Here is a 26,488-nt window from a genome sequence, read left to right on the forward strand (position 1 = left end):
CATCTTCTATTATATAAGCAAAGTAATTAAGGAGAAGAAGAAATTAGTAATTAAAAAGATGCGGAGAAATTGCAACTTGGAACTTGGGCTCTTTCCTCCCTATGATTCCGGGAGCCCAAAGCAAGAAGAAAGGCAAAGCCAGCCACGCCAGATTACAATTTTCTATGACGGAAAGATTTGTGTTTCTGATGTCACAGAGCTTCAGGTACATACATCTCTTCTTGCACTCTTATTGTGCTCTTTATCTTATTATCATCCATATCTGAGTGCATTATTCAAGTAGCTAGAGTATGATTAGTTGAAAATAAGTGGTTATTAGGAAACTAATCTAGATGGGAATTCATCAACATGAGCCATATGGATTATTGAACAAGGCCTATAGAGTTATGCCGATTAACAACGTATATTCTTAAAGGAAAAATTCTAGGAAGTAACACTTTTAGTGAGAAAAAATAGAGAGTTGGTTAGTATTAGTTCAAATATTAAAATAAATAAGAAAACAATATTAGTCACTTTAACATTTCTCATTTGCAAATTACTACCATAATTAAGACAATATAACATCGATTAATTTCATTATTGAAGATTATTAAGACCAACAGATGTCATCATCCCATTAGTCTAAAAAATTTAAAGAAAATTGTTACTTTGTTAGTTACACTAAATACAATATATTAGACCGATTTTATCACACGACTTGGTTTGGTAAAACTTTTTGAAGAGATGTTTATACTTTTTAAAAGTTCAAATTTCTTATTTTATGTTTGGTAAATCAAAAAGATCAACTTGGAATACTTTTAAAAACACTTAAGATAAAACTTTTCAAAATTTAAAAGTCTAGTATAACTTTATATGTTAACTAATTTTTAAAATTAATATTTATATTTATGTTTATTATAATATTTTTAAATTTTACTAAATGCAATTAATATTACTTGTGTTTATTAAAAGTTATTTTTTATTTAATTTACTAAATATAAATATGATAATCTATTTTAAAAAAATAAAAACTTTACTAAATTAAGCCTATATCTTTGTAGAGAACAATAGTTTAGTGATCACAGGAAGGAAAATCGTTCTGTCAGATTTTGTTTTACTAGCTTGTAAGTTTATACCACAAAATTCAAAAAAAAAAATTATATCCACTTAATGAAAATAAATAATATGGTGTGAATGTGTGATGAAGAATCGTATAGCTTGGCACTACATACATTAGGATTTGCGTTAATTAATTTATATGAAACCGCGTTTGAGATTTTTATTTTTTAGGGAGAGACACACAGATATATAATTATATAAACACTTTTTAAAAGGATAGATAAATAAAAATAGTATGTTATAGTTGACTGACACCGACAAGAAGCTGGTGGTTTATGGGCAAATCAAAACTTAGGGATAATCCAAAGAGACAAGACGCAGTAGGTATGGTGTGTATTGCGTTAATGAATTAATTTGGCATGAAATTAAGAAGCTTCCTAGAAACTTGTTCAAAGTTTGAATAATACAGACTTCAAAGCTAGCGGTGTGGTCCATGTATTATCGCTTTCATAATATAATGTTCTAAGTCGCCCAATTTGTACACTTTATAATGACCAATACCAAACTAGTCAATTTTGATAGTCGTCGTCTAAATCATAAATTCATAATACATATCATATATACTACTAATAATATTTAATATTTCAAATTCGCTATGTTATTAACAGTATTTTTATCAATTTCTGTCAATTTTTATTTATGACTCTATTTAATAAAAAAGTCTTTACAGATGTGTCTAATAAAAATATTTATACATATATTTAAAATATAATAATTAATTATTATTGACAATAAATTAGCAGATAATATATTAATAGATAATATATTAATACCATGTAGTTTTCTTTAATATTTAATTCGTAGACACTTGTTTTAATCGTGTGATACTAATTAGTGGGTTCATGTGAATCACGTTCATGCAGGCCAAATCAATCTTAATGCTTGCAAATAAAAAAGCCAATATTATTAGGACACCAACAACGGGATCATCATCATCATCGGAGCCATCTTCATCATCATCACCGCCGCCACCACCACCGTTATTGAATAATAATAATCAACAAGTGCATAACACTATTGCTGGCACTGGACTTTCCATGAAAAGATCGCTGCAAAGGTTCCTACAGAAGAGAAAGAATCGAATCCAAGAAGCTTCCCCTTACCACCATCACTAGCTAGCAGCTGTTATAACTTAATTAATTAGATTAGATCATAGAAGGAAGCCCCAACTGATGATGAATATTGTTTCTTGTTTTGTATGAAGCTACTACATGTATCATACATATCAAATATCTCTTTGTTTTTTTGTTTTTCAAATAGTTACAAGCTTTAATTAATTTCTTCTTTTTTCCTTTAATATAGCTTTTGCCTTTATTCTTGAAATTATAGTTCATTTAATTTTTCGCCTGTGAATATCCCATTTATTAGGAAAGGGACACTGCTACCCTAAGGCGTAAAATTAAAACTATATTTTTAATTGATAATTTTTGTTTCTGTATTTTTATTTTATCGGAATACTAAAACCCTTTTTTTTTTCCGTCAGGAGAATTTTATAGAATAAAAAATCTTAGAGGACCAAGACTTTAAAAATATTTTATATATATATTTTTTGGTGATGAACAGTTTTGGTAAGTTTGGTATCATCAGTCAACTTATTAGGAATTTAGGATCATGGTATGTCAAAAACGTTTTGAACGTTTAAAGTTATGTTTGTATTTTTTTTTTTGTGACTAAAGTTATGTTTGTATAAAAGTTGCATCTTTGTGAAATATAAAATTGTTTTTTTTTTTTTTGAAACAAATCAAGTTTGACACATGAGAGTGGAGTATAAAATAGACAGATACAAAAACAAATCTAAACACAAGGTTAACAATCTTATGTTATCTCTGATATTGCCATCAACAACCAGTAGGATCAATACTAGTGATATCAACAGTTACTTCTTTATTGTTGAAAATTCTGTTATTGCGTTTCAACCAGACGTTCCAAATAACCGCAAAGAACTCAGTCAGCCATCTCTTCTGCTCCTCTTTTCTATTAGGTGTTCCATTCCACTTCTCAAACAAGCCTTTAATGCTTCCTGGGACAGCCCAATTTCTATGAAAACATCTCAACTAGACGCACCACACCTGCCACGTAAACTCACAGAACACAAACAAATGATGAACACATTCAATCTCCTTTTTACACAAGACACAAATACTATCATGCTAACGAGTTATGCCTAATCTACTCACCCTTTCTTTAGTATTCACTCTACCGACTAAAATAAACCAACCAAACAGTTCAATTCTAGGCGGAACCAACCCTATCCAGATCAAAGTTGTGACGCTATAACTCGTAATCTTCTCCGAAAGAGTCTCCGATTACAACACCTGCAGAAAAGAGTTAGTAGAAAAATACCTTTATTATCAAATTTTCAAACAAGATTATCTTCTCTGTCAGCTGATAGCTTCACTGGTCTTAACCTATCATGAAGTTGGTGAACTAGTTCCAATTCCCATTGAAACAGCTCCCTCCTCCAATGAAAATTCCAAATCCACTCAAACCTATCCCAGAATCACAGTCCCCTATCACAGATCCTTGCTGGTTTGAAACAGAAAAGAGCCTTGAAAAATGCGCTTTCAGAGGACCACCCTAGACCTAGTTATCTTCCCAAAACAGTGTCATTCGTCCATCACCAACTTCCATTGCCAGCCCACTAATAACTTTTTCTTTTACCTGCTGTGCTTTTATATTCAACTGACATATCTCTTTCCAAGGGCCACCCTTCACCGGTAAAGTCTGACTAGAAAGCATAACCTTGTGATTCAAATTGTTACACGAACAGATAATCTTCTTCTATAACGGACAATCTTCTTTGAAAAACCGCCACCACCACTTAAACAACAATGCTGTGTTCCTGAGCACTGCATCCCCGACCCCCAACCCCCCAGCCTTTTTAGGTACCTGAACCACTTCCCACTTCACTAGATGTATATCATTGTTACCATCCTCCTTACACCACAGGAACATCCTCTGTAAGGCAATCAACTTGTCAGCCACCACCTTCGACATCTTGTATAGGCTAAGGTAGTATACTGGCAGGCTATTCAACACTGATTTAATAAGAACTAGCTTGCCTACTTTGTTTAGAACCTTCGCTTTCCATAAACTGAGCTTCTCTTCTACCTTATCTATGACCGGTTTCCAAGTATTCACCAAACGCGGGTTTGCTCCTGGAGAAATCCCAAGATACCTGACATGTAAAACAGCTTGCTTGCACTCTAGGAGGCCACACACATGCTCCACCCACTCTTGCTCACAGTTAACTGAGATCAGATTTGACTTATCAAAGTTGATGCTCAAACCCGACATCAGCTCAAAACAGCGCAACAACCTCTTATAATTCACAATTGTCGCTGTCTCTGGAGGGCAAAACAAAATAGTATCATCCGCGAATTAGAGATGTGACAGTTCAATGTGATCTCTTCTAACCAGTAATGGATTAATACGCCCATTCCTTACAGCTTCCCCCAACATCCTGTGCAACACATCCACCACAAGAACAAACAAAAGAGGAGACAGTGGATCTCCTTGTCTTAGGCCCCTCTCTATCTTAAACGGCTTGGATGGAGAACCATTCACTAGGACTGACATAGTGGCTGTACTAACACACTCCTTCACCCAACTTCTCTATCTTTATCCGAATCTCATCTTTTGTAACACAATATCCACATACAAAACTCCACCTGACTCTATCATATACTTTCTGAAAATTTAGTTTTATAATTGCCGCCTTTTTTCTATGTGTCTTAAACCATTGCACCGTCTCACAGACAATCAGGGCACCATCATGAATCTTTCTACCCTTCACAAAAGCAGTCTGCGTCTCTCCTACCAATCCAGGCATAACTGTTCTCAACCTCCTCACCAATACCTTAGAAATCATTTTATAGACACACCCCACCATACTAATCGGCCAAAAGTCCTTGATCTCATTGGCACCCACAAATTTTGGAGCTAGCGTCACCCACGTGACATTCGCATCAGTTGGTAACTTCGCACTTTGGAAGAACCCTATCACCGCTGCAGGGAACTCCTGGCCAATCTCTTCCCAACATTGTTTAATGAAGTTTATATTATATCCATCACTACCTGAAAATTTAAAAGATTCACAGTCCGAAACTGCTTCCACCTTGTTTATAAACTCCACAAAAGAGACCCCAAAGTTACAAACAAATAATATATGGCGTTGGCTGGTCTGATCCACCTTGTTTATTTTTCTGGATAATAGATCTCATTATGATTATGATGATATGTGGAATTGGTGGTCATGTTTGGTAGGATGACCACTTTTGGTTTATAGTTAGATTTATCATATCAATGCATATAAATCTGACCGTATTTACTTTTTAAGCAAGTAAAGGACAAATTCGTCCCTAACATTTTTTCTGCGGACATTTTCGTCTCCGAGGATTGAAAAATACATTCATGTCCTTGACCCTTCCAAAATACGGACAAATTTATCCTTCCGCTAAAGTGACTCTGTTGGGCTCAACAGAAAATGCTGACGTGGCTCCCGTGGCACTGACCTGGCCGTTACAGGAGCACACGTGACATGTAACTTTTTAAAACAGGACATATTAGTCCTCTCACACCAAAATGTGTAGCTTTTCAAAACAGGACATATTAGTCCTCCCACCCCAAACGATGTCATTTCAAAACAAGACATATTTCCCCTTGACTCCCTCTTCCACCACCACCTACGCTGCCCCTCCTCTCCTTGCCCTATCCCCATCCCTTTCCACTCCCTCGCTTACCCTAACACACTCTACTCCCCTCCCCCATGCGCACCCTCCACACCACACCCAACAACATAGATAAAGATTCAAAGGAGAAGGAGAAGGAGAAGGAGAAGGAGAAGGAGAAGGAGGTGTTGCTTTTCTTTCTTTCTCTCTCTTTCTTTCTTGAAAATCAGTGTGAACAACCCATCAAAATTTCACACACTGAAATGCTTATTTGATTTTAAAGCTTGATTCTTTTCATCGTTTCCCAATTTGAGTTCCGCTTTGTTCCTTAAAGCATCACCAAATTACTCTTTTTTATATTGAAAACCAAAGCCATCACCATGGGAAGAGGCAGAGGAGTTGCGGCTCTGAAACCCACTGCGGCGTTTGCGGCGGCGGAGGTAAACGGATCAGGGCCGATGCCAGTATTGAAGGAAGTTAGATACCGCGGCGCGAAGAAGAGACCGTGGGGAAGATTCACCGCCGAAATCAGAGACCCATTGAAGAAAGTAAGGGTTTGGCTCGGAACCTTCGATTCTGCCGAGGACGCCGCACACGCTTACGACGCCACCGCAAGAACACTTCGGGGACTAAAAGCCAATACCAATTTTCCTCGCCGCTCAGGATCCAGCCCTCAATGTAGAATTGCAGCTTCGCCAGCGCCACTTGCTGCGATAGGAGATTTAACCCTCTGCCGCCCTGGATGGCAACTTTCTCTTCGGCCAAAGCCGTTTCCTCCATATGTAATTTTTTGTAAGTTGCTGATTCTTCATAAATTGCACAATCTGGACTGGTTGAATTGTAAACGGAGCCTGTGAAATTAAATTTGTGCTCTGTTGTTGGTGAATATGTCACTGAATTGCTTTGTTCTTCATCTGAATCTGGAATATTGGTTGAAAATGCAAAAAGGGATTAAGGTTTGTTTGGAGGGGTGAGGGAGAAACGACAACATTTGGGTTCCTGGGACTAATATGTTCTCTTTTCAAAAGTACATCCAACGTGACAGCCCGTAACGGTCAGGTCAGTGCCATAGGAGCCACGTCACCGTTTTTCGTCAGGTCAAACAGAGCGACTCTAATGGAAGGGTAAATATGTCCACTTTTTCGGAGGGTCAGGGACATGAATGTATTTTCTAATTCTCGATGACGAAAATGTCCGTGAAAAAATAGTTTAGGGACGAATTTGTCCTTTACTCCTTTTTAAGCAGTAGGTGAATGCACTATAGCTTGATCATCCGCTATAGCTGATTTGAAAATTTTTTTGGATGCTGTTAAATTATTAAAAAATATATATTTTTTTAATGAAAGAAGATATTTTTATTTTTTAGTATATTCAATAAATTTTTTGTAATAAAAATAAAATATTAAAAAATATTTTTAATATAATAAATAAATAAAAAATATTTTGAGAAGGTATGTATAATATGAATATGTTAGAATTGATAGAGATAAAAAAAGAGGTGATTACTAAATTTGATGTAGTATAATTTTGGAGTAATGATGCGGTGGGTTTGGAATTTGTGAGATTGGAAGGTGCTTATGGAGATTTATTAATAATGGAAAATGATATGATGTTTAGGTTGAGTAATTGTCACAAAGAGAAGAGATGATTGTGTATAGAAGGAAATTGACAAATAATAATTTTTATTTATACGGTTTGCATGGTGTATGGTGCGTATACAAAGGAAAAGAAGCTTGTTGTGTGGAAAGAGTTGAATTTTTTTTTATCTCAAGTTCCTCTTTGCTACATGGGTGTCTTTAATGAGGTTGTACACTTAGAAGAAAGAAAAGACGCTAGTGTGTTAAGAGTAATATGAAACTGGTGGATATAGAACTAAATGACCGTAAGTTTACGTGGTTCAGGAGTCAATCGTGCAGTCAATTTGATAGAATGTTAGTGAGTTTGGTTTTATTGTTATCATTTGGAGCACTTAGATAAAAAGAAATGACAAAATATTCAGGAATCAAGAATCATATATTACAAAGTAGTCAATAAATCGATTAGAAATTATAAAGAGTTAAGTAATATTTGATTTTTTGTGTTATTAATAATTTTTATTAAAGATGATTAGAAATTTATTTATTTGTTCTATTTAATATTTTTTTATTAATACTTCATTTTATTGTGTTGAGTTTTTTATTTTAAAAAATTAAAAAACATTTTAATATATGACTTAACTTTGTAACATACGCTTACTTAATAAGGTAACGTAAAATGCAATTTCGTACCCTTTTTAAACCTCTCATTAAAGTAAATAAAAATTAAAAAAACGTGTGGCTAAATACTAGCTAGCAAGAAGTAATTTAAGTTGATTAAGCAATTTAATTTGAAATAGTCCATGGCTAGCTGGCAATAAATTTGAAAGTGTCAGGAGGAATCAGTGGGTGCAGGCTAAGATATTTACACAGTAAATTAAGTATGAGTGCAACATATGATGCTATAAGCTAGAAAGAATGTGAATAAGATTGTGGTTTGCAGTGGGTGATCACATAAAGCCATAGTTAGTTAAAGTTTATCTCTTACACTTTGTTTGGATATAGAAAAAAAAAATAAAGAAAAGAAAATAAAAAAAAATAAATAAAATAAATAAAATTATTTATATGTTATTTGAATTAAAAAAAAATAAATAAAAAAATAATTTTTTTTATTTAGATGAAAAAATAATGAAAAAAATTATAATAGTATAAAATTATATTAATATTTTTATATATATTATATGTAAATTATAATTTATTAATGATAAAGGATAAATGTATAATTTTATTCATATTGTTCCATTTTTCTTTTTTCTTTTTCATTTGTGGGGAGAAAAATAATTTAGTGATCTCATACTATTTTTTTTTCTATTTTCTCTTCTCATCCAAACAACAAAAAACTTACTTTTTTGTTCATTTTCTTTCCTTTCAAAAATCCCTCAATCCAAACAATGTGTTACGCCATGTTTGGTTTTAAAAAAAATAAGAGAAAAAAAATAATGAAATTTTTTTTTTGGATACCAAAAAAATAAAAAGAAAAAAATATTTGTGTTAGTTTTATCAAAAAAATATTCCATTCATTACAAAAATATATATATATATATATATATATATATATATATATATATATATATTATCTTTGAGGCTTGCTATATATACAAGTCTTTTTGATTTATAAGTCTTACAAGTTGGCACAAGCTCAACAAAACACACGCATTACACTCCCACATTCAAGAATAAATAAACGCACGTTATTCAATCACTTTCTATTTTCAAAGCGCGCTACTCACCATGCATTATGAACGACTCTTCTTCTTCCTCCATGAAAACGAGTTTCTTACTAAATTTGAAGATAATGGAACTTCAGAAATACATCAAAACGATTACAGAAATACACCCAAATAATTACAGAAATAACCCAAACGGTTACAGGAATTCACCTAAACGATTATAGAAATACACCCAAAGGATTACAAAAATACACCTAAAGAATTACAAAACTACACCCAAAGGATTTAAGAAATACACCCAAAATTCGTTGAAGTACACCTTATGCATAATTTAGAACTCTTTCTCTTTCTCCTCCTTATCTTCTGCTGCTTCTTCTTCTTCAAAAACGATTTCAAAACTTGATGTCAAAAAACAATGGAAATAAAAAATAACAAAAAAAGAAAATAGAGAGAAAAACACGTAAATAAAAAAGAAGAAAGAGAATATAAGAAACGAAAGAAAAGAAGAAGAAGATGAAGAGGAAGAAGAACGTGTAGTGAGAACGTGCAGTAACAGTCCAAAACGCGTTAATACAAATGACTTGTAAAGACTTACATAAAAAAACGTTTGTACGTGGAGAATATCTCATTATCTTTTATATGTTTATAATGTTATCCATAATTATATTATTATTAATATAAATTTAATTTTAATATATTATTATAATAGAGATTTATATATATAAAATATAATAAAATATAAATAAAATATTTTATTATAAAAATATTAATGTAATTTTATATCATTATAATTTTTTTTATTTAAACAAATTTTTTTTTCTATTTTTTTTCTATTCATTTTCTCTTCCTTCATACAACACATAGATTAACTTCATTTTCTTTTTTTTTTTCTCTTTTTTTTTTCCTATATCCAAAGTCCAAACAAAAGCTTAGCATCTCTGTTCTCTACACCAGCTTCTCCTTTCCGCACCTCTCACTATCTATTCATAGACAAGGGGGATTCAACCAAAATGAGCATAACTACTCGTTGGTTTCCATAACCTACTACTTATAGTTAACAACAAAATTTCAATAATGTGATTCAATTTTATCCTCCATGATTGGAGACAATGATTCCAGCAACTCCATTTTCTACAGCTATCCTTGCTGCATTATTATATTAGATAGAAAAACAGAAGAAGGAAGCATCATTATTACCATGGCAGCTATCAAAATTACTCTGCTGACAGTGACTAGTGAAGAAACCATAATTGTAGCAGCTCTAGCTGTTGCACATTCTCCTGCAATTTCACTCACTACACATCTTAAAAAGAATGAGAAATAACAGCAACATGTGTGCACTCTCATCCATTACAAGTTCAAGGTTTGAAGTTGGTAGCTTAAGATATACAAAAATGAAATTTATAAGTTGGAAGGAAATCGAGTGAAAATGTGGTGACGACTTATATGTTTGAGTGAAGGAGAGCCACATAGTGCCATTGTTAGTTGAAGCTCATCTCTAAGCATCTTCAGTACTTTCCTCACACCACCTTCACCCTCTGCAGCTAATGAGAACACCACTGCTCTTCCTATCTGATTTCATTACTTTCAATTTCAATATCACAATATCACTTCATGGATTCAATTCATACATAATACTTACAAATACAGAAGATGCTCCAAGAGCCAATGCTTTGTAAACATCTGTCCCTCTGCGGATTCCACCATCCACAAATACACCAATTCTTCCTTCTACAGCTTTCACTATCTACTCAAGCAAACCAAAATGCAATGCCTACGTAATCATTAAGGCTGCATTTGTTTCTGAGAACAGGACAGAGGACAAGACACTGATAGAAAGAGACACAAAATTTTGTATTATTGTATTTTGTTTGGTGATAAATTAGAACAAATTATGAAAATTCAATTTATTTTAATTTTTTTCATTCAACAAATTTGAGATGAAAAATATAATAATAAAAAATATAATTATGAAAAATTAACAAGAATAATAAAAGAAAAAATGAAAAATAAGTTGTGTTCCTTGTTAGTGTCTCCGTATCTTTTCTTTCAGGATGGACACAAAATAAACTAATTCACTGTCTCTGAACACATTGTTTTTGTCCATGTCTCTTCTGTCAAACACGATTTTGTGTCTCTGTGTCCCTGTTCCAAGTGTCATGTCGCTATAAACAAACAGAGAGGCTAAGTTTCAAGAAATAGATGGCAACATTACCTCTTCCAAAACCATGATTGGTGCAGGAACATAGTCAAGTTGGCGAGCACCATGATTAGAAACAATGATTCCAGCAACTCCAGCTTGTACGGCTATCCTTGCTGCATTTTAGAAACACAATGTTAGAAGCATCTGTAATGTAATGTAAGATAAGATTCAATAATTATACTCACTTACCATCTTCAGCAGTTAGTACACCCTTCACTACAATTGGCAATGAAGTAATCGTTTGAAGCCACTTCACATCCTGGATGTAACTAAGTGGAGCTGAGCTTACATAAGCTTGATTGTTATTGTAGAACTCAAGTTTGTAGGTAAAGAATCACCTTCCAATTAAGAGATGGATCAATATGGCGACGAGTTTGAGAAACTGAGCTACCAGCCTGCCAGCAACCACCATTCATGGGAAATGAGTCTTATTTCAAAACTCCATACATACTTATTATCACAACAATACATACCTTATTTTTCTCCCCAAAATCCAATCCCTCAAAATTCTTTAGTGTCACGTTTGGTGGCAATCTGAATCTGTAGAAAACCCAATATCAGATAAGGCAAACACATATATATCTTCAAACTCTAGGACTCAACTCAATTCTACCATCATGACCATGGTGTCAACTTTTGTAAATGGTTGTTGCTAACCCGTTTTTGATGTCAGCCTCCCTACGACCAATAAACGGACGATCCGCAGTGAGCACAACTGCCTTGAAACCTGCCCTTTCAGCTCTTCTCACAAGTTGTGTAACCAAATTCCTGTCCTTAAACATCTATCAAGTAGGCAACAAACACCTGAGGATCAGGTTAGAAGATCAAGTTCATGTGTGAATGGTTTAGTTCCATGTCAATCAAATTACTCTTCTTGTATACTTACATAGAGTTGGAAGAAACGAATGCCGGGTCCTGTTGAAGCAACCTCCTCAAAACTATAATTAGACATTGTTGATAGTGTCTGTGATGGGAATCATGAAAACAATATATAAAAGAAAGCAGCGAGTTGATCAAATACATTGTTTGGGAAGAACAGTAAATAAAGGAGGAAAATGTATGTTGAAACTAACCATAATAGTGTTAGCAGCTGATGCTGCTCTAGCTATTGCACATTCTCCTGCATGAATGTTGGTTTTTTTTATCAATTCCAAAAACTAGCTTAAGCATATATAAGGGCTATCATGGTTATATTCTCAAACTAGAGTAGTACTGTATGCAGTAATCACGAATTCACAATTTGTTTTGAGATGATACCCTGAGGATGTGCCAACTTTTGCATGCCTGTGGGAGCAATCATGATTGGCATTGAAATCTTGAAGCCTAAAATTCTTGTTGTCATATCTACCTTGCTTACATCTATAAGAATGCGCGGTCGGAACCTATTTCAAACCAAATACTCATGTAAGAAGGGATACTGGAAAGAATTGCATGAAGTAAACTTTGATATATTACAGAATCCTTGAGAATGCGTCTCGGTTCTCCTTCAGAGTCCACTGGTCCTCTGCACCAGAAGCATAGAAGTCATAAACCATCTTTGGCAATTTTTGCTTTGCAATTGCCTCATACTCATTCACATTAGTTATTTGGTTCTCCATCTTAATTATCTTTCCCCTGAAGATGTGGCAAAAAACAACGATTAACAATATGAATAAACTAGAAGCCTTTACTGATGAAAGAAGTTATCATCACATATCAAACTCAAGATTTTTAAGTATGTGCTACTCTATGTAGGATCCTTCTACTCCACATGTTCATCATGAGTAATAATATTTGCACATCTTAAGCTATAAATTTTCAGTTTAGATTTTACAAACTCATACTAAGAAAAGGTGAGCCACTCCAGATTTTGATGAAGTTCATTATAAAGTAATAGAGAGTAATGAAGAAGAAAGAACATGGATTGGAAAAACCATCTTTCAAAATAACAAGTTAAAAAGGAAGAACTAACCCAAGTGAGCTGGTTGAGAAAGAGCAGCCAATAGTGCAGAGATAATAGTGAATGAAAGCAGATAATAATAATAATAAATAATAACAATGTAGATATATAATGATATAAGACATGTAACATAGACAAGTAAAAATGAAAGGGACATGAACTAAAGAATTTTGTTTGGTGAGCATAGAAATGTCACGTTTTGAATTTTGGTGAAGGCTTTTTGGCTGTTACCAATGATTATCAAAGTGGCACTGCATATACGACACTTCAAAAGGGTCCATGAATGTGATAGTGTTGAAAATTATGGTGGACGATGACATCACAAAAGTTTTATTACAGCCATAGCCAGTGATTGTGTGACAACTTTGTCGGACAAGTAGCTGTAACGAGAGAAAGATTTTTTTTTTTTTTTGTAGTAATGATTATTTAAAAAATGAATATCTATTGTATATAGTGATTGAACTTATCAATTTATCTTTTGTTGATATATTTTTTTAATTTCTCAATACATATTATTTAAACTTTTCCTTTTGCTTCAACAATTTATATACTGGAAATTTAAGGAACACTATGGCAGATTTAAATTTGTACTAACTACGTTCTTTGCTAAGCGCATTAATTAAATATAAGTTTTTGAAATTTTTTATTTTTACTCTCTTAATATCTTTAAAAATTTCTTTAACTAAATCTTTATTTCTTTACAAGAGAGCCACTTAGATAAATACGCTTAAAACATCTTTTTTTAAAGATGTCTTTAAGTAATTAAAATTCAATACATATAATTAATTAAATTATGTTATTTTTATCAAAATTAGATAAGATAAATTGATTTGGCCAAAAAATCTTAAATTGTAACCCTATAACGACACAAAAAAAGGGTTAAAATTTAGGATTCTTAATATATAAATATATATATATATATATATATATATATATATATTTTAATTATTTTTTATAATAAGGTTATTGTAGTTATTTTTTATAAAAGAAATATTAATTTAAATCAGTTCAAAATTTGGTTTACCGATTTTTTGACCAAATTAATTTGTCTGATCTAATTTTGACAAAAATAATATAGTTTAATCAATTATATGTATTAAATTTTAGTTAATAACAAAGATCTTTACAAAGTGAATGCATAATCCGAGCAGGTAAAAAAAAGATTCTAGCAACTATCTTATTGTTAAAAAAGAGTCCTTGATGCTCCACATTTGCATAACCCAAAGTTTTCACTGCATCACATTTTTTTCCCTAATTGAAAAAAGTTACCTTGAAATAGATACCACCCTCAAGATCTATGCTCCCAGATTATAATAGTTAATAAAAACATTATTACCTCATAACTATTAAATTGGGACGTTGAATAGAAGACTTCTTGTGATCAACATCTTTAGTTTGGAAAAGAACAATATCATTTGAGCTGGATACATCAACATCCCCATCCTTGTTTTGAATAGGTTGTTCTTGATTCGTACCTTTCTGTGCAAGTTTAGATCCAATATCAAATATATTCAATGTCTCAGGAAGAGGATCCTTGACACATGCCTGTAGCTCCGAAAAACTTGATTTAAGAGATTCTTGAGCTATTTTAACTTCAGCACTCAACTCAGTAGCATTTTTGTTACCTGAATTTTCTCTGTCCAATTCCTCAGCAGTAGATACTTTAACTCCTTTATCATATCTGAGAATGCATGGACCTTGCGTTGAAGTTGAGGATTGCCCTTCTGGCATACTAATGAGGACATAATATAGTATACGTGTAAATACAAAGAATAGGAGTAGGATAGCAATTCATGAAGAGAGTTATAAATTGTATTATTGTCACTTGTTTTCAATAATGAGAAACCATGCATTTACTAAAAGAAAATTTAAACTTAAACTGACCCTTCTTGAAAAGAGTCCTTTGGTAAGTGGAAAGAAAGAAAAAAGAGTAAAAACAGATAACATAATCCCACTTGGTAACAAAACAGGCAAAGGTAAAAGCATAAACCAAGTAAAGGAAGCATTTTCTCCCATTCACATTTAATTTAGTAGTTAGTACTTCAGCCAATAATCAAGTGGCAAATTTCTTTTCTAGTGGAAATAGCAAGTGACTAAAATTATTATTTCTAGAGTACTAAATAACTATGCATAACCTTAGTTAAACAAGCAATAAAAAACAAATAACATATACAGTTTAGAAACTCTTGTAAGAAGGACTTAAAAGTATATAACAATCAAGCCTGATGTTACTAGATAGGGTTGGCACTATCCAGCAAGAAAATTCAGACCTTTCACAAACGACTTAAGAAAAACTACTTGAACTGCACTCCATATGCCATAGCATACACCATTAGAACTTGAAACACTAAAATACCTAACACTATTGTGCAAAAGACACAACTTTGTAAGCAACACATGCAAAACAAGAAAGAAAGATCATTAACATCAGAATCCACTGAATAGAACAAACCTTTTTCCCTCCTTGCAGGCTCCTGGGTTCCATCAACAGAACCTACAGCTCTCTTCTTCAGCTGTTCCTTCCCCTCAACAAAACAAGGACCCATCACTTTCTGCAGATAATCTCTAACCGCGGAAAATGCATTGTATCGCGTATTCAACTTGCCCAACCTCTCGAAAACCTCGGCGGCCCATTGTATTAGTTAATTTATGAATAAACATCCAACTCGGTCCCATTTTTACAAAAGACAAAGCGATCCTGTTCGAAACGTATTTAACTTGACCAACTTCTCAAAAACGAGTTAAACCCCAAAATAGTCTCTGAGATTGGCGTTTTGCACTGAAATCGTCCCTGAGATTCCAATTGCACCAATTACATTCCTGAGATTGAAAAAAATGCACCATAGTAGTCCCTGACTCATTTTCTATTAACGACGTGATGACATGGCATGATGACGTAGACTGTAAGTGACACGTGTCACTTCATGATTTGGCCACGTGTAATGGTAGGATGATGTGGTGACCAGTGACACGTGGCATGCTGACGTAGATAGTTGTGCCACGTGTCACAATGTTATTTGGCCACGTGTCCAGTTGTACCACGTGTCGCAACAGTATTCGTCCACGTGTCATCATTATGCCATCGTTGTATATGCACTAAATTAGTCCCTCACTTTGCATTAAGTGACTCATTTTAGTCCGTGAAATTGAATGTCGTGTACCAAACTAGTCCCTTCACCAATTTTTTCTCATTTTTTTAAATTTAAAATTTTAATATCTTGGATACACTAATTTCAATTCTATTTTTTCATATATCATTTAAATACAAGTGCTTTTATAAAAAAATTAAGATTTTAGTTTTAATTATATAATTTTTTTAATAATTTAATATTGGTAAATTTTGTAATATATAAGTATGTTATTATAAAAAAATAATTATATGATTGATTAGACACATTTTTTTCATAAAAAAACATGTGCTTTTAACAAGAAATTAATAATTAAAATAAATATTTTTTTCTTATAAAATACACATTTTCGTTATGTATAAATGAGCTAGATTGAAGGCACTTCAACCACCCTCACTACCACTTTTGATATCTGCAATCTAGACGAAAGAGGTCGGAGATGATAATGAGGGAAGCTTGAAATGCCTTCACGTCAACTCCAAGACGGCGGCTATTAGAGGTATCCGCAAGAAAAAAATATTTTATAAAAGTACTGAAAGAGGATGGAGATGGTAGTGAAGGTGCTTGAAAAGCCTTCACGTTAACTCCAAGTCGGCGAATAGGGTATTCGCAAGAGAAAAAATATTTTATAAGAACACTTTTATTTGAAGAACGTGTGAAAAAATAGAATTGAAATTAATGCATTCAAAAATATTGAGAATTTTGAATTTATAGAAAAAAAATGAGAAAAAATTGGTGAAGGGACTAGTTTGGTGCACGACATTCAATTTCAGGGACTAAAATGAGTCACTTAATGCAAAGTGAGGGACTAATTTAGTGCATATACAACGATGGCATAATGGATGACAGTGGACGAATACTGTTGCGACATGTGGCACAACTGGACACGTGGCCAAATAACATTGTGACACGTGGCACAACTATCCACGTCAGCATGCCACGTGTCACTGGTCACCACATCATCCTACCATTACACGTGGCCAAATCATGAAGTGACATGTGTCACTTACAGTCCACGTCATTATGCCATGTCATCACGTCGTTAATGAAAAATGGGTCAGAGACTACTATGGTGCATTTTTTTCAATCTCAGTGACGTAATTGGTGTAATTGGAATCTTAGGGACGATTTCAGTGCAAAACGCCAATCTTAGGGACCACTTTGGGGTTTAACTCTCTCAAAAACCTCGGCGGTCCATTGTATTAGTTAATTTATGAGTAAATATCTAATCCGGTCCTTGTCCATTTTTACGAAAGATAAAGTGATCTTGTCAAAAAAAAAGACACTTCGACTTTGAGACAATAGGATCCATCTATTAAAAAATTCGTTAAATAATAACAAAAATTAATTTTGTGGGAGTTTTATTTGTATTTTGTGGGAGTTTATTCTTTTCGACAATTTAACCAATTAATATCACTACCTTCTTCATCCTCATTATTATCACTCATACCTCTATTATTTTTATTACTTTATCATCATTATTATCTCCTCTACCATCATCATCACCAATATCAATATTAATAACATTAAAGTTCTCTTCTTTCATTTTTTAGTCGATGTTATTTTTTTCTTTAAAAGATATTTGTACTACAATTACTTGTTTTTTGCGGCATCATTTTTATCAATAGTTTTTCTTCACTTAACCACCATTTATTTTTCAAAAATAAACTTATTAATAGTTTGTGGAGGTTTAAAATCCCACAAAACTAATTTTTGTTATTATTTAATGGATTTTTTAATAGAGGAATCGTATTGTCCCAAAATAAAAAGGTTGAGGATCAAAGTATCCCTTTTTTTTAGACAGAAATCGTTTGTCCTTCGTGAAAATGGATAAGGATCAGGTTGGGTGTTTACTCTTAATTTATTTATTCACATATGCATTATTTACTTTTAAATAAAAATATTTTTTGTCAATGAGTTATAATTTAAATGGCATAATCTTCTTATACTCACTTAGAGATTGCTGGTTTGAGTCTCCCTATTCTTAAAAAAAATAAATAAATAAAATATTTTTCTGAGTTTTTTAAAAATTTTATTTTTATTATTAAATTTCTTTTAAACTCACTAAAAACTAAAAAAAATATTAAATGTTTTTTAACAATTTAATGTCTTAATGTTACCTAGACAAATTCAAGATGTAATATATTCATATATTTGGGGATGTCCAGTTGAGGCGCGTCTTTATAAGCCGCATGAAAGAAAATTGGACTTAAGAACAATTAGTTGCTATTTTGTTGATTATGTTAAACGTTCACGGGGTATAAGTTTTACAATCATGCATCAAGATCTTATTTTTGAAACGAAAAATGAGAAATTTCTTGAGGATATTGAACTTGGAGGAAAGAAATATTAGGAATATTATTTTTGTTGAGGATTCTATAACTGACAATGATTGGATCCTTGTGCCTATTATTATTCAAAATATAGTTATAGTACAAGAGCACAATGAGGATCCTACTGTAGATCCAGTTACCGTACAAGAAAATAATGAAAATATTGTTATTGCTCAAGATATTGCTACAGTACATGAAAATAATGAGAATCCTCTAATGAGAATCCTCCTCAATTCTAACCCATACAGTAAGCTCAACAATCTTTAGAAGTGTCATTAAGGAGATTTAACAGAGAAAGAAGAAAATTCATCTATGGTCTCAAACAAGCTTCCCGTCAATGGTATCACAAATTTAATCAAGTCATTACCTCATATGATTTTGAGGTAAATATTATAGATGAATATGTATACCACAAGTTTAGTGGGAATAAATACATATTTTTTGTCTTATATATTGATGACATTCTACTTGCCAGTAATGATATAGGCTTGTCGCATAAAACTAAGAAATTTCTATCGAACAAATTCGAAGTGAAAGATCTTGGTGATGCCTCTTTTGTATTAGAAATCGAGATACTAAGAGATCGCTCTCAAGGTATTCTTGGATTATCACAAAAGAACTATATTGAAAAGATTTTAATAAGTAGATATAGCATGAAAGGTTGTAGACCAATGGACACACCTATAGTTAAAGGAGACAAGTTCAATATTAAGCAATGCTCAAAAATGATCTTGAGAGGACAGCAATGCATAATAAATCTTATGCATCAGCACTAGGGAGCTTAATGTATGCTCAAATATGCACACGTTCCGATATATCATTTATAGTGGGAGTGTTGGATAGATACTTGAGCAATCCGGACATGAATCATTGGATAACTGTTAAACACGTAATGCATTATCTGAAGAGAACAAATGATTACACGCTTAATTATCGAAGATCAGAAAATTTGAAGATCATTGGGTACTCTGATTCCGATTTCATGGCATATGATTATGAAACTTTGTCAATGAGTTTCGTACAGCAAATGACATTGAAAGGTCATTAAAGATATTTTATGACAATAGATCAGTAGTACTATACTCTAACAACAATAAGAGCTTGACAAAATCGAAGCATATAGACATCAAGTTTTTAGTTGTTAAGAAAAAAGTTCAAGAAAAACAGATTTTCATAGAACATATAGAAACAGAGTATATGCTAGCAGACCTATTAACGAAGGGATTGATCCCTAAAGTCTTTTATGAGCACACTGCTCGGATAGGTGTCAATATTTGTGATGCCTTGATTTAGTGGAAGTTTATTTTATGTTATATGTCCTATGATAGATATTGAATTATTTTTTTGCAGAATTAAGTTGATGCTTTGTTTCATGTTATGTGAAATATTTATTTTGCAATATTTGTTTTGTGTTTGATCTCAATAAAGCTTTAAAGTTAGACCAGTTAAAAATAGACCTGCATGAGATCACTTGACATGTAATTTCCATATTACTCATCCAAATTTGATTTATGTCGTTAAGTATTTTTTAAAACATAAAAATTTGGATTATAATAAATTATTTTATATTTAATATTTAGAAAAATACAGGAATCAAGCATGTAACCTGTTAAGAATTGAACAATTTAATTAATTATAATTATTAATAATTAATTTTAAATTTTTGAAATTCAAAATTTAAATAATTAGAAATTGATTAATTAAACTTAAGTAAAAACTATAAAAATCTTATCCTTCTCTTTTATATTAATCTGTACACCTCCAACAATAATACACACAAATTGTCTTTCTCACCGTCAGGCCTTCTCCATCCCTGCCTTTACGCAAGACGACCTAAAAAAGTTTGCTGCCGACAAAGCCGTCGAGTACGTCAAGTTCGGCATGGTCCTCGGCCTCGGCACCGGCTCCACCGCCGCTTCGTCGTTGCCAAGCTTGGTCATCTCCTCTCCACTGGTCAACTGTCCAACATCATCGGCGTTCCTACCTCCAAGCGCACTAAGGAACAAGCATGTTCTTTCGGAATCCCGCTCTCTGTCCTCGACGACAATTCCCGCCTTGATCTCGTCATCGACGACGTCGATGAGGTGGATCTGACCTCAACCTTGTAAAAGGCCGCGGCGGCGATCTTCCCTGCTATAGGCCACCTTCGACAAGTTTATTGTGGTGGTCGATGAAACAAAGCTCGTGTCAGGATTCGAATGAGCAACCTTGCGATGCCGATGGAGGTGGTGCAGTTTTGCGGAAAGTACAATCTGGTTCAGCTTTAGGAGTTGTTCAAGGAAGAAGGAGTGGTGGAGCACCGAATGTTTTTGAACAATTGCAAAAATATATAAAAAAGTATTCATTTAATATGAAAAAAAACATCCTAATATAATACTTAACAAAAGAAATGTCTAGTTATAGGATTTAAAAAAAACATATAATTTTTAAAAAAATAGAAATATCCACATCTGTAATACAAAAAATTCAAAAAAATACATTAAAAAACATCTATTTAGTATGAAAAAGAAACATCATAATGCTTAGCAGAAGAAACATTTATGTATATCAACTTATCTTTGTTAAGACGGGTTTCGAGATCCAATCCATTAGAAAGTTGGCAGAAGTTGGCTAGACCCTAGTTGGTTTTCTAGGAAAACTCTTTCCGCTACGTTACCAACATCATTTCCACCAACTTCTGCCAATTCTTGTTTATGAGTGTGTTTAATGGAAGTGTCTTTGTGGATGTGTCTAATAAAAATGTCATTTTTATGGCTGTGTCTAATGGAAATGTCTTTATAGATGTATTTTCTAAATGTGTCTCCTTATACATATATTTAAAATATAATAATTAATTATTGTTGATAATAAATTGACAAATAGTATATTGGTATCCTATCATTTTCCAATATTTTAGCCAAAAAGTGCTTTGCTACATAGTTGATAGAATTTCTCATGCATACACATATATATAAAATACAGCATCTATCCATTCACTCAAAGTAGTACTTTGGTACAAGTGTAGAACTTAACAACCATAACAACTTTGTCGGACCAATTATTATTATTTCTTGAAATTCTTAAGTGGTATTGAAATAAGAAAAAGAAATGAGTAGATACTTGGAACTGTGACCAAGTAGGCAACTAGGATGGTAGCAGCATTATTGTGATAGAATAGAAGCATACAAGTGCAGATGCAATGTTGTTGTATAATCTATAGGCTGCAAGCAAATTTAATGCGGTCACGAGTTATGTCTTTGAGTGAAGGACAGCCAGAGAGTGCCATTGTCATTTCAAGCTCATCTCTAAGCATCTTCAGCACTTTCCTCACACCAGCCTCACCATCCACAGCTAATGAGAACACCACTGCTCTTCCAATCTGAAATCAATTCTCATTCAACACATGTTCCTATATAACATCATAAGATACATTTTTCTTTTCACGAGAAATGCTATTTGTACACCAAAATCAGCCACTAAAATCAATCACTAATATATTTGTGTATAAATATATGTAGTTTAATTTATTTTTAATGTGTATTTATATTCGAGCATGTATTTTATATTGGTGACTGAGTTTAATGGCTGATTTTGGTGTACACGTAGCATAACCCTTCTTTCATATACTTACAAATACACCACATGCTCCAAGAGCCAATGCTTTAAACACATCTGTCCCTCGCCGGATTCCACCGTCCACCAAAACAGGAACTCTTCCTTCTACAGCTTCCACTATCTGATCAAGCCATTTATTTGCTCACAGCGACTCAACAGAAATGGAAAACCACTCACTTTCCAGTTACAATTTACAACCACAATACCTCTTCCAAAACCATAATTGTTGCGGGTACATAATCAAGTTGCCGAGCTCCATGATTGGAAACAATGATTCCTGCAGCTCCATTTTCTATAGCTAACCTTGCTGCATAATTAGCATGGGATGTGGAATTTCATTCAACATAGAAAAACAACAGACTAAAGTATTAAATTGGTCTTATAAGTTTGGGGCGTAATTCTGTTTTTGTCTTTAAAGTGTCATATTTGAATTAAAAAAAAGTTTCATTTAGTTTTAATGTAGTTCCATCCCACCACGATTAATTTTGTGTCTCTGGAACTTGGACTTATTCTTTAGATTATCGATCTTGTACTATTGTCATGTAAGACATTTCGTTAATTATTTAACTTTGACTTTACGGTGAGACTACATTAAATCTAAATAAAACTTTTTCGGATTCAAATAGAACACTTTAAACTTTAAAGACCAAAACAGGATTACGGCCAAACGTAGAGGACTAATGTAGTACTTTACCCAAAACAATATTAGCAAAGATCAATAGAAAGGGTCTGGTTCAATATGCTTATTACCATCTACAGCAGTAAGTACACCCTTCACCAGAATTGGCAATGAAGTAATCGTTTGAAGCCATTTCACATCCTGTAACAAGTTTTTAAAACACTTCTATCGCATGCATTTGCCTCCAATGTAAAATATGTTAATAACAAATCACCTTCCAGTTAAGAGACGGGTCGATTTGGCCACGAGCATGAGAAATTTGAATAGAGCCACCAGTCTGAAAGGTGATTCCAAAATAGATTAGATTATAGCAACAATATCATCAACATATTTGATTTCAAACTTGTTACTACCACACACCCCATCATTCTTCTCAAAATTCTTTAGTGTCAAATGTGGCGGCAATCTAAATCTGCATGAAACTCCATCAAACAAGGCAATCACATCTATATAATGAAAAAATGTACTAGTCATTGATTCTAAAAGATTGTTCCAGTTTACATATTTGTGAATGATTGATTGATTGCCAACCTGTTCTTGATATCATCCTCTTTACGACCAAGAAATGGACGGTCCACAGTGAGTACAATCCCCTTAAAACCAGCCTTTTCTGCTCGCTTCACAAGCTGTGCAGCTATATTCCTGTCTTTATATACCTAGAGATAGAGTAGGTTACAAAGAGAAGAATAAGCAGACATCAAAAGAGGAAGATGCACAACACATTACAGCAAAAGAAGCTTTGAAAGAAATCTACCGGATATTCTCTTAAGGTGAAAACTCAGATGCAGTGGACTTCATGTAAAGTTGATAGCTGAGAGACTGTTAGATGAAAATTTAGTCAAATTAGTCAAATTATTTAATGGCTCTCACTTATCAACTTCATGTGAAGTTGACTGCATCTGAGTTTCCACCTTCTCTTAATTATACTCACATATAGTTGGAAAAAACGAATGCCAGGTCCTGTTGAAGCAACCTCCTCAATACTACAAGTACTCACTGTTGATAGTGTCTGCCACAAATATTATGAAAGTTAATAAGTGCCTAAAGTTGTAAGAAAGAAGCAAACATTTTGTTTGGAAAGAAAACCAAACAAACCATAATAGTGTCAGCTTCTGATGCCGCTCTAGCTGTTGCTAATTCTCCTGCATAAAGCTTTATATGAAGACACAAAGTACTAGAATCTGTCTATCTGCAATAACAATATTACAAGAAGCAGAGAGTTTACCTTGAGGGTGTGCCATCTTTTGCATGCCTGTGGGTGCAATCATGATAGGCATTGAAATCTTGAACCCCAATATGCTTGTTGTCATGTCTACATTGCTTACATCTACAAGAATGCGTGGTCGCAACCTATATTTTATATCAAACACCACTCATCTGAGAAGATCAAAGATTGAAACTTGTGAATTAAAACCAAGTTCAGGGGGAAATTGGATTACAGAATCCTTGAGAATGCATTTCGGTTCTCTTTCAAGGTCCACTGATCCTCTGCCCCGGATGCATAGTAATCATAAACCATCTTTGGCAGTTTTTCCTTTGCAATACCCTCATACTCGTTCACATTAGTTATCTGCTTCTTCATTCTCCCTGTATTAACAATACTAACCCTGAAATACAATTATTAACATGAATAAGCTCTAAATAACTTTTCATGCTAGAGCATAAAGAAGTTTGCAGAAAACTTATTTCAGAATTTCATATATTCAGATTATGCAAGCCGATCTACAACCAGATCTTAATGAAGTTTATTCAACATATTATGCTATTATAATGCCATGCTTCGTTATAAATATATACTGATTAGAGAGGAATAAATAGACTGAATAACCAAACTAGCCTCTTAAGAAGAATGAAACTATGAAACTGAGAGAAATATTAGATGAAGCTGAAGAGAAGAAGACTGCTGAAATAATAGTGAGGAAAGCAGATAATAATTCAGAGATAAAAGTGAATGAAGTCAAAGTACAATTTGCATAAACAACTGAAACAGCAAGAGAAATAGTAGAAGAAAGCGGAAAGAAAGTAGTACAAAGGGAAAGGGACATGCACTGCAGAATTGGCTTAGGTGAAGATCATTGATTAGTCATTTAGATGAGGGAGGCTCTTTGATTTTTATCATTGATTAGTCATTGTTTAATATTTTGACTTTTCTCTAAACATGTACGCTTCTGCCTAAAACAAAAGGAAAAATATAGGTAATCAACAATTTTTTTGAACAATGTGTGAACAATATGAATTAATAGGACTAAAAGAGTAAATTTAATTAATAGTATTAAATTAGAGTATAATGTATTTTTATTTGATTGGTGATTGTTCATGTTGTTTAAGATGATCATTGTTTACCTACATTAAACAAAACTACTTAATTGTGCATTTAATTCAAAAAATATCTTTCATTATGTCTTGCTTGCTTATCTATCTATTATTTATTATCTATTATATATGATTAGAATTAAATTTATTCAATTAATAACACAGCTAGTGTGACATATGTTTTAAGATATTTTTATTTAATTTATTTAAATATATTATTTATTTATTTATTTATTTTGATTGAAATACATATCAAATAATTTAATAGTTTATTTGACTAAATTAATTATGACTAATTAATTATATTAATTATTTGATTTGATCGAAACAAATGAATTAATTTTGTTTTAATTTGTATTAATTTTAAAAAAGATCATAATTAATTATTTAATTAATTTAATTAAAATAAGTATCAAATTATTTAATAATTTATTTGATCATATTAACTATAATTAATTAATTTTATTAATTATTTGATTTGACTGAAATAAATAAATTGATAATAGTTATAACAGTTAGACATACAACACATTTATCATAAAAGTAGAAAAGTATACATCATACAAAAGTCCTATACAATACGATTCATCATAAATTACATTAGACCTTTTGACCACATACTACTAATAGAGACTCATATATATACAGATTCTTAAGACTTAATAGTTAATACCAAACTTCGACTTCACAAAAGTCATCTTAGACGGAAGCCGGCCTAACTTATATACAAAAGATCTTATCCCTCATAACAGTCTACTCAAGGCGAGGGAAAAGAAACTAAACTACTATCCTGTCTCTACTCTCCTAAAATCGTTGGACCTTATGGATGAGCAATTTGGTCCTTTACGAGAAACTTTCATACCAACGATATCCAATGACTTTTATCAACCTCTTCTAACGAGAAGTCGTCTGACATCATTCCACCTTAGGAGAATCAGATGATCATCAACTTGGCTTCTAACCCATCGGAAGATGTTGCACCAAGAGAAATAGAGTCATGACAGGAGTTTAGTTTTTTTTCCCTCGCTCTTAGTAGATTTTTACAAAGGATATAACCTTTTGTGTATAAGTTAGACCGGCTCCCATCTAAGATAGCTTTTGTGAAACCAGAGTTTGGTATTAAGTCTTAAGAGTCTGTATGAGTCTCTACTAATAATATGTGATCAAGAAATCTAATGTAATATATGATGAATCGTATTGTATAAAAAACCTAGTCTACGGGCACTTATATATACACACACAATTTTTCGCTTTCATCATGAATTTATTGTATGTCTAATTGTTATA

General features: G+C 32.7%; 2 protein-coding genes and 1 pseudogene across 10 annotated transcripts; 1 reads left to right on the forward strand and 2 right to left on the reverse strand.

Moving 5' to 3' along the window:
• Positions 1–9,078: 9,078 nt before the first annotated feature.
• LOC112714323 (glycolate oxidase 1) lies at positions 9,079–15,798 on the reverse strand. 7 transcript variants are annotated; one of them, XR_011866372.1, is made up of 15 exons: positions 15,607–15,794; positions 14,780–14,886; positions 14,491–14,633; positions 12,671–12,829; positions 12,473–12,597; positions 12,289–12,335; positions 12,102–12,179; positions 11,873–11,997; positions 11,689–11,755; positions 11,554–11,610; positions 11,405–11,474; positions 11,228–11,328; positions 10,655–10,841; positions 10,210–10,584; positions 9,079–9,390 (listed from the first exon to the last, which is right to left on the reverse strand). XR_011866372.1 is itself a non-coding variant. In XM_025765896.3 (14 exons), exons 1-14 carry the CDS (start codon positions 15,698–15,700, stop codon positions 10,414–10,416), a joined length of 1,515 nt encoding a protein of 504 aa, XP_025621681.1. In that variant the 5' UTR covers positions 15,701–15,791; the 3' UTR covers positions 10,210–10,413. The 7 variants fall into 7 exon arrangements, 5 of the variants coding, with proteins under 5 accessions (XP_025621681.1, XP_025621682.1, XP_025621685.1 ...); XR_003159206.3 differs by lacking the exon at positions 9,079–9,390 and having other exon boundaries at positions 14,491–14,699; positions 15,607–15,795; XM_025765896.3 differs by lacking the exon at positions 9,079–9,390 and having other exon boundaries at positions 10,655–10,759; positions 14,491–14,699; positions 15,607–15,791.
• Positions 15,799–19,477: 3,679 nt separating this feature from the next.
• Positions 19,478–20,948, forward strand: LOC112718405 (probable ribose-5-phosphate isomerase 3, chloroplastic; annotated as a pseudogene).
• Positions 20,949–21,562: 614 nt separating this feature from the next.
• On the reverse strand, positions 21,563–24,999 carry LOC112714328 (glycolate oxidase). Of its 3 annotated transcripts, none has more exons than XM_025765908.2 (12): positions 24,918–24,999; positions 24,328–24,495; positions 24,114–24,238; positions 23,984–24,030; positions 23,820–23,897; positions 23,420–23,544; positions 23,249–23,300; positions 23,103–23,165; positions 22,960–23,029; positions 22,416–22,516; positions 22,226–22,330; positions 21,563–21,973 (listed from the first exon to the last, which is right to left on the reverse strand). In XM_025765908.2, the coding sequence occupies exons 2-12, from the start codon at positions 24,468–24,470 to the stop codon at positions 21,809–21,811; spliced, it is 1,074 nt and encodes a 357-aa protein (XP_025621693.1). In that variant the 5' UTR covers positions 24,471–24,495; positions 24,918–24,999; the 3' UTR covers positions 21,563–21,808. The 3 variants fall into 3 exon arrangements, with proteins under 3 accessions (XP_025621693.1, XP_072060462.1, XP_025621692.1); XM_072204361.1 differs by having other exon boundaries at positions 24,855–24,928; XM_025765907.3 differs by lacking the exon at positions 24,918–24,999 and adding an exon at positions 24,726–24,867.
• Between the last annotated feature and the right edge of the window lie 1,489 nt (positions 25,000–26,488).

The sequence above is a fragment of the Arachis hypogaea genome, chromosome 10, assembly GCF_003086295.3.
Source record: "Arachis hypogaea cultivar Tifrunner chromosome 10, arahy.Tifrunner.gnm2.J5K5, whole genome shotgun sequence".
Taxonomy (NCBI): Eukaryota; Viridiplantae; Streptophyta; class Magnoliopsida; order Fabales; family Fabaceae; genus Arachis; species Arachis hypogaea.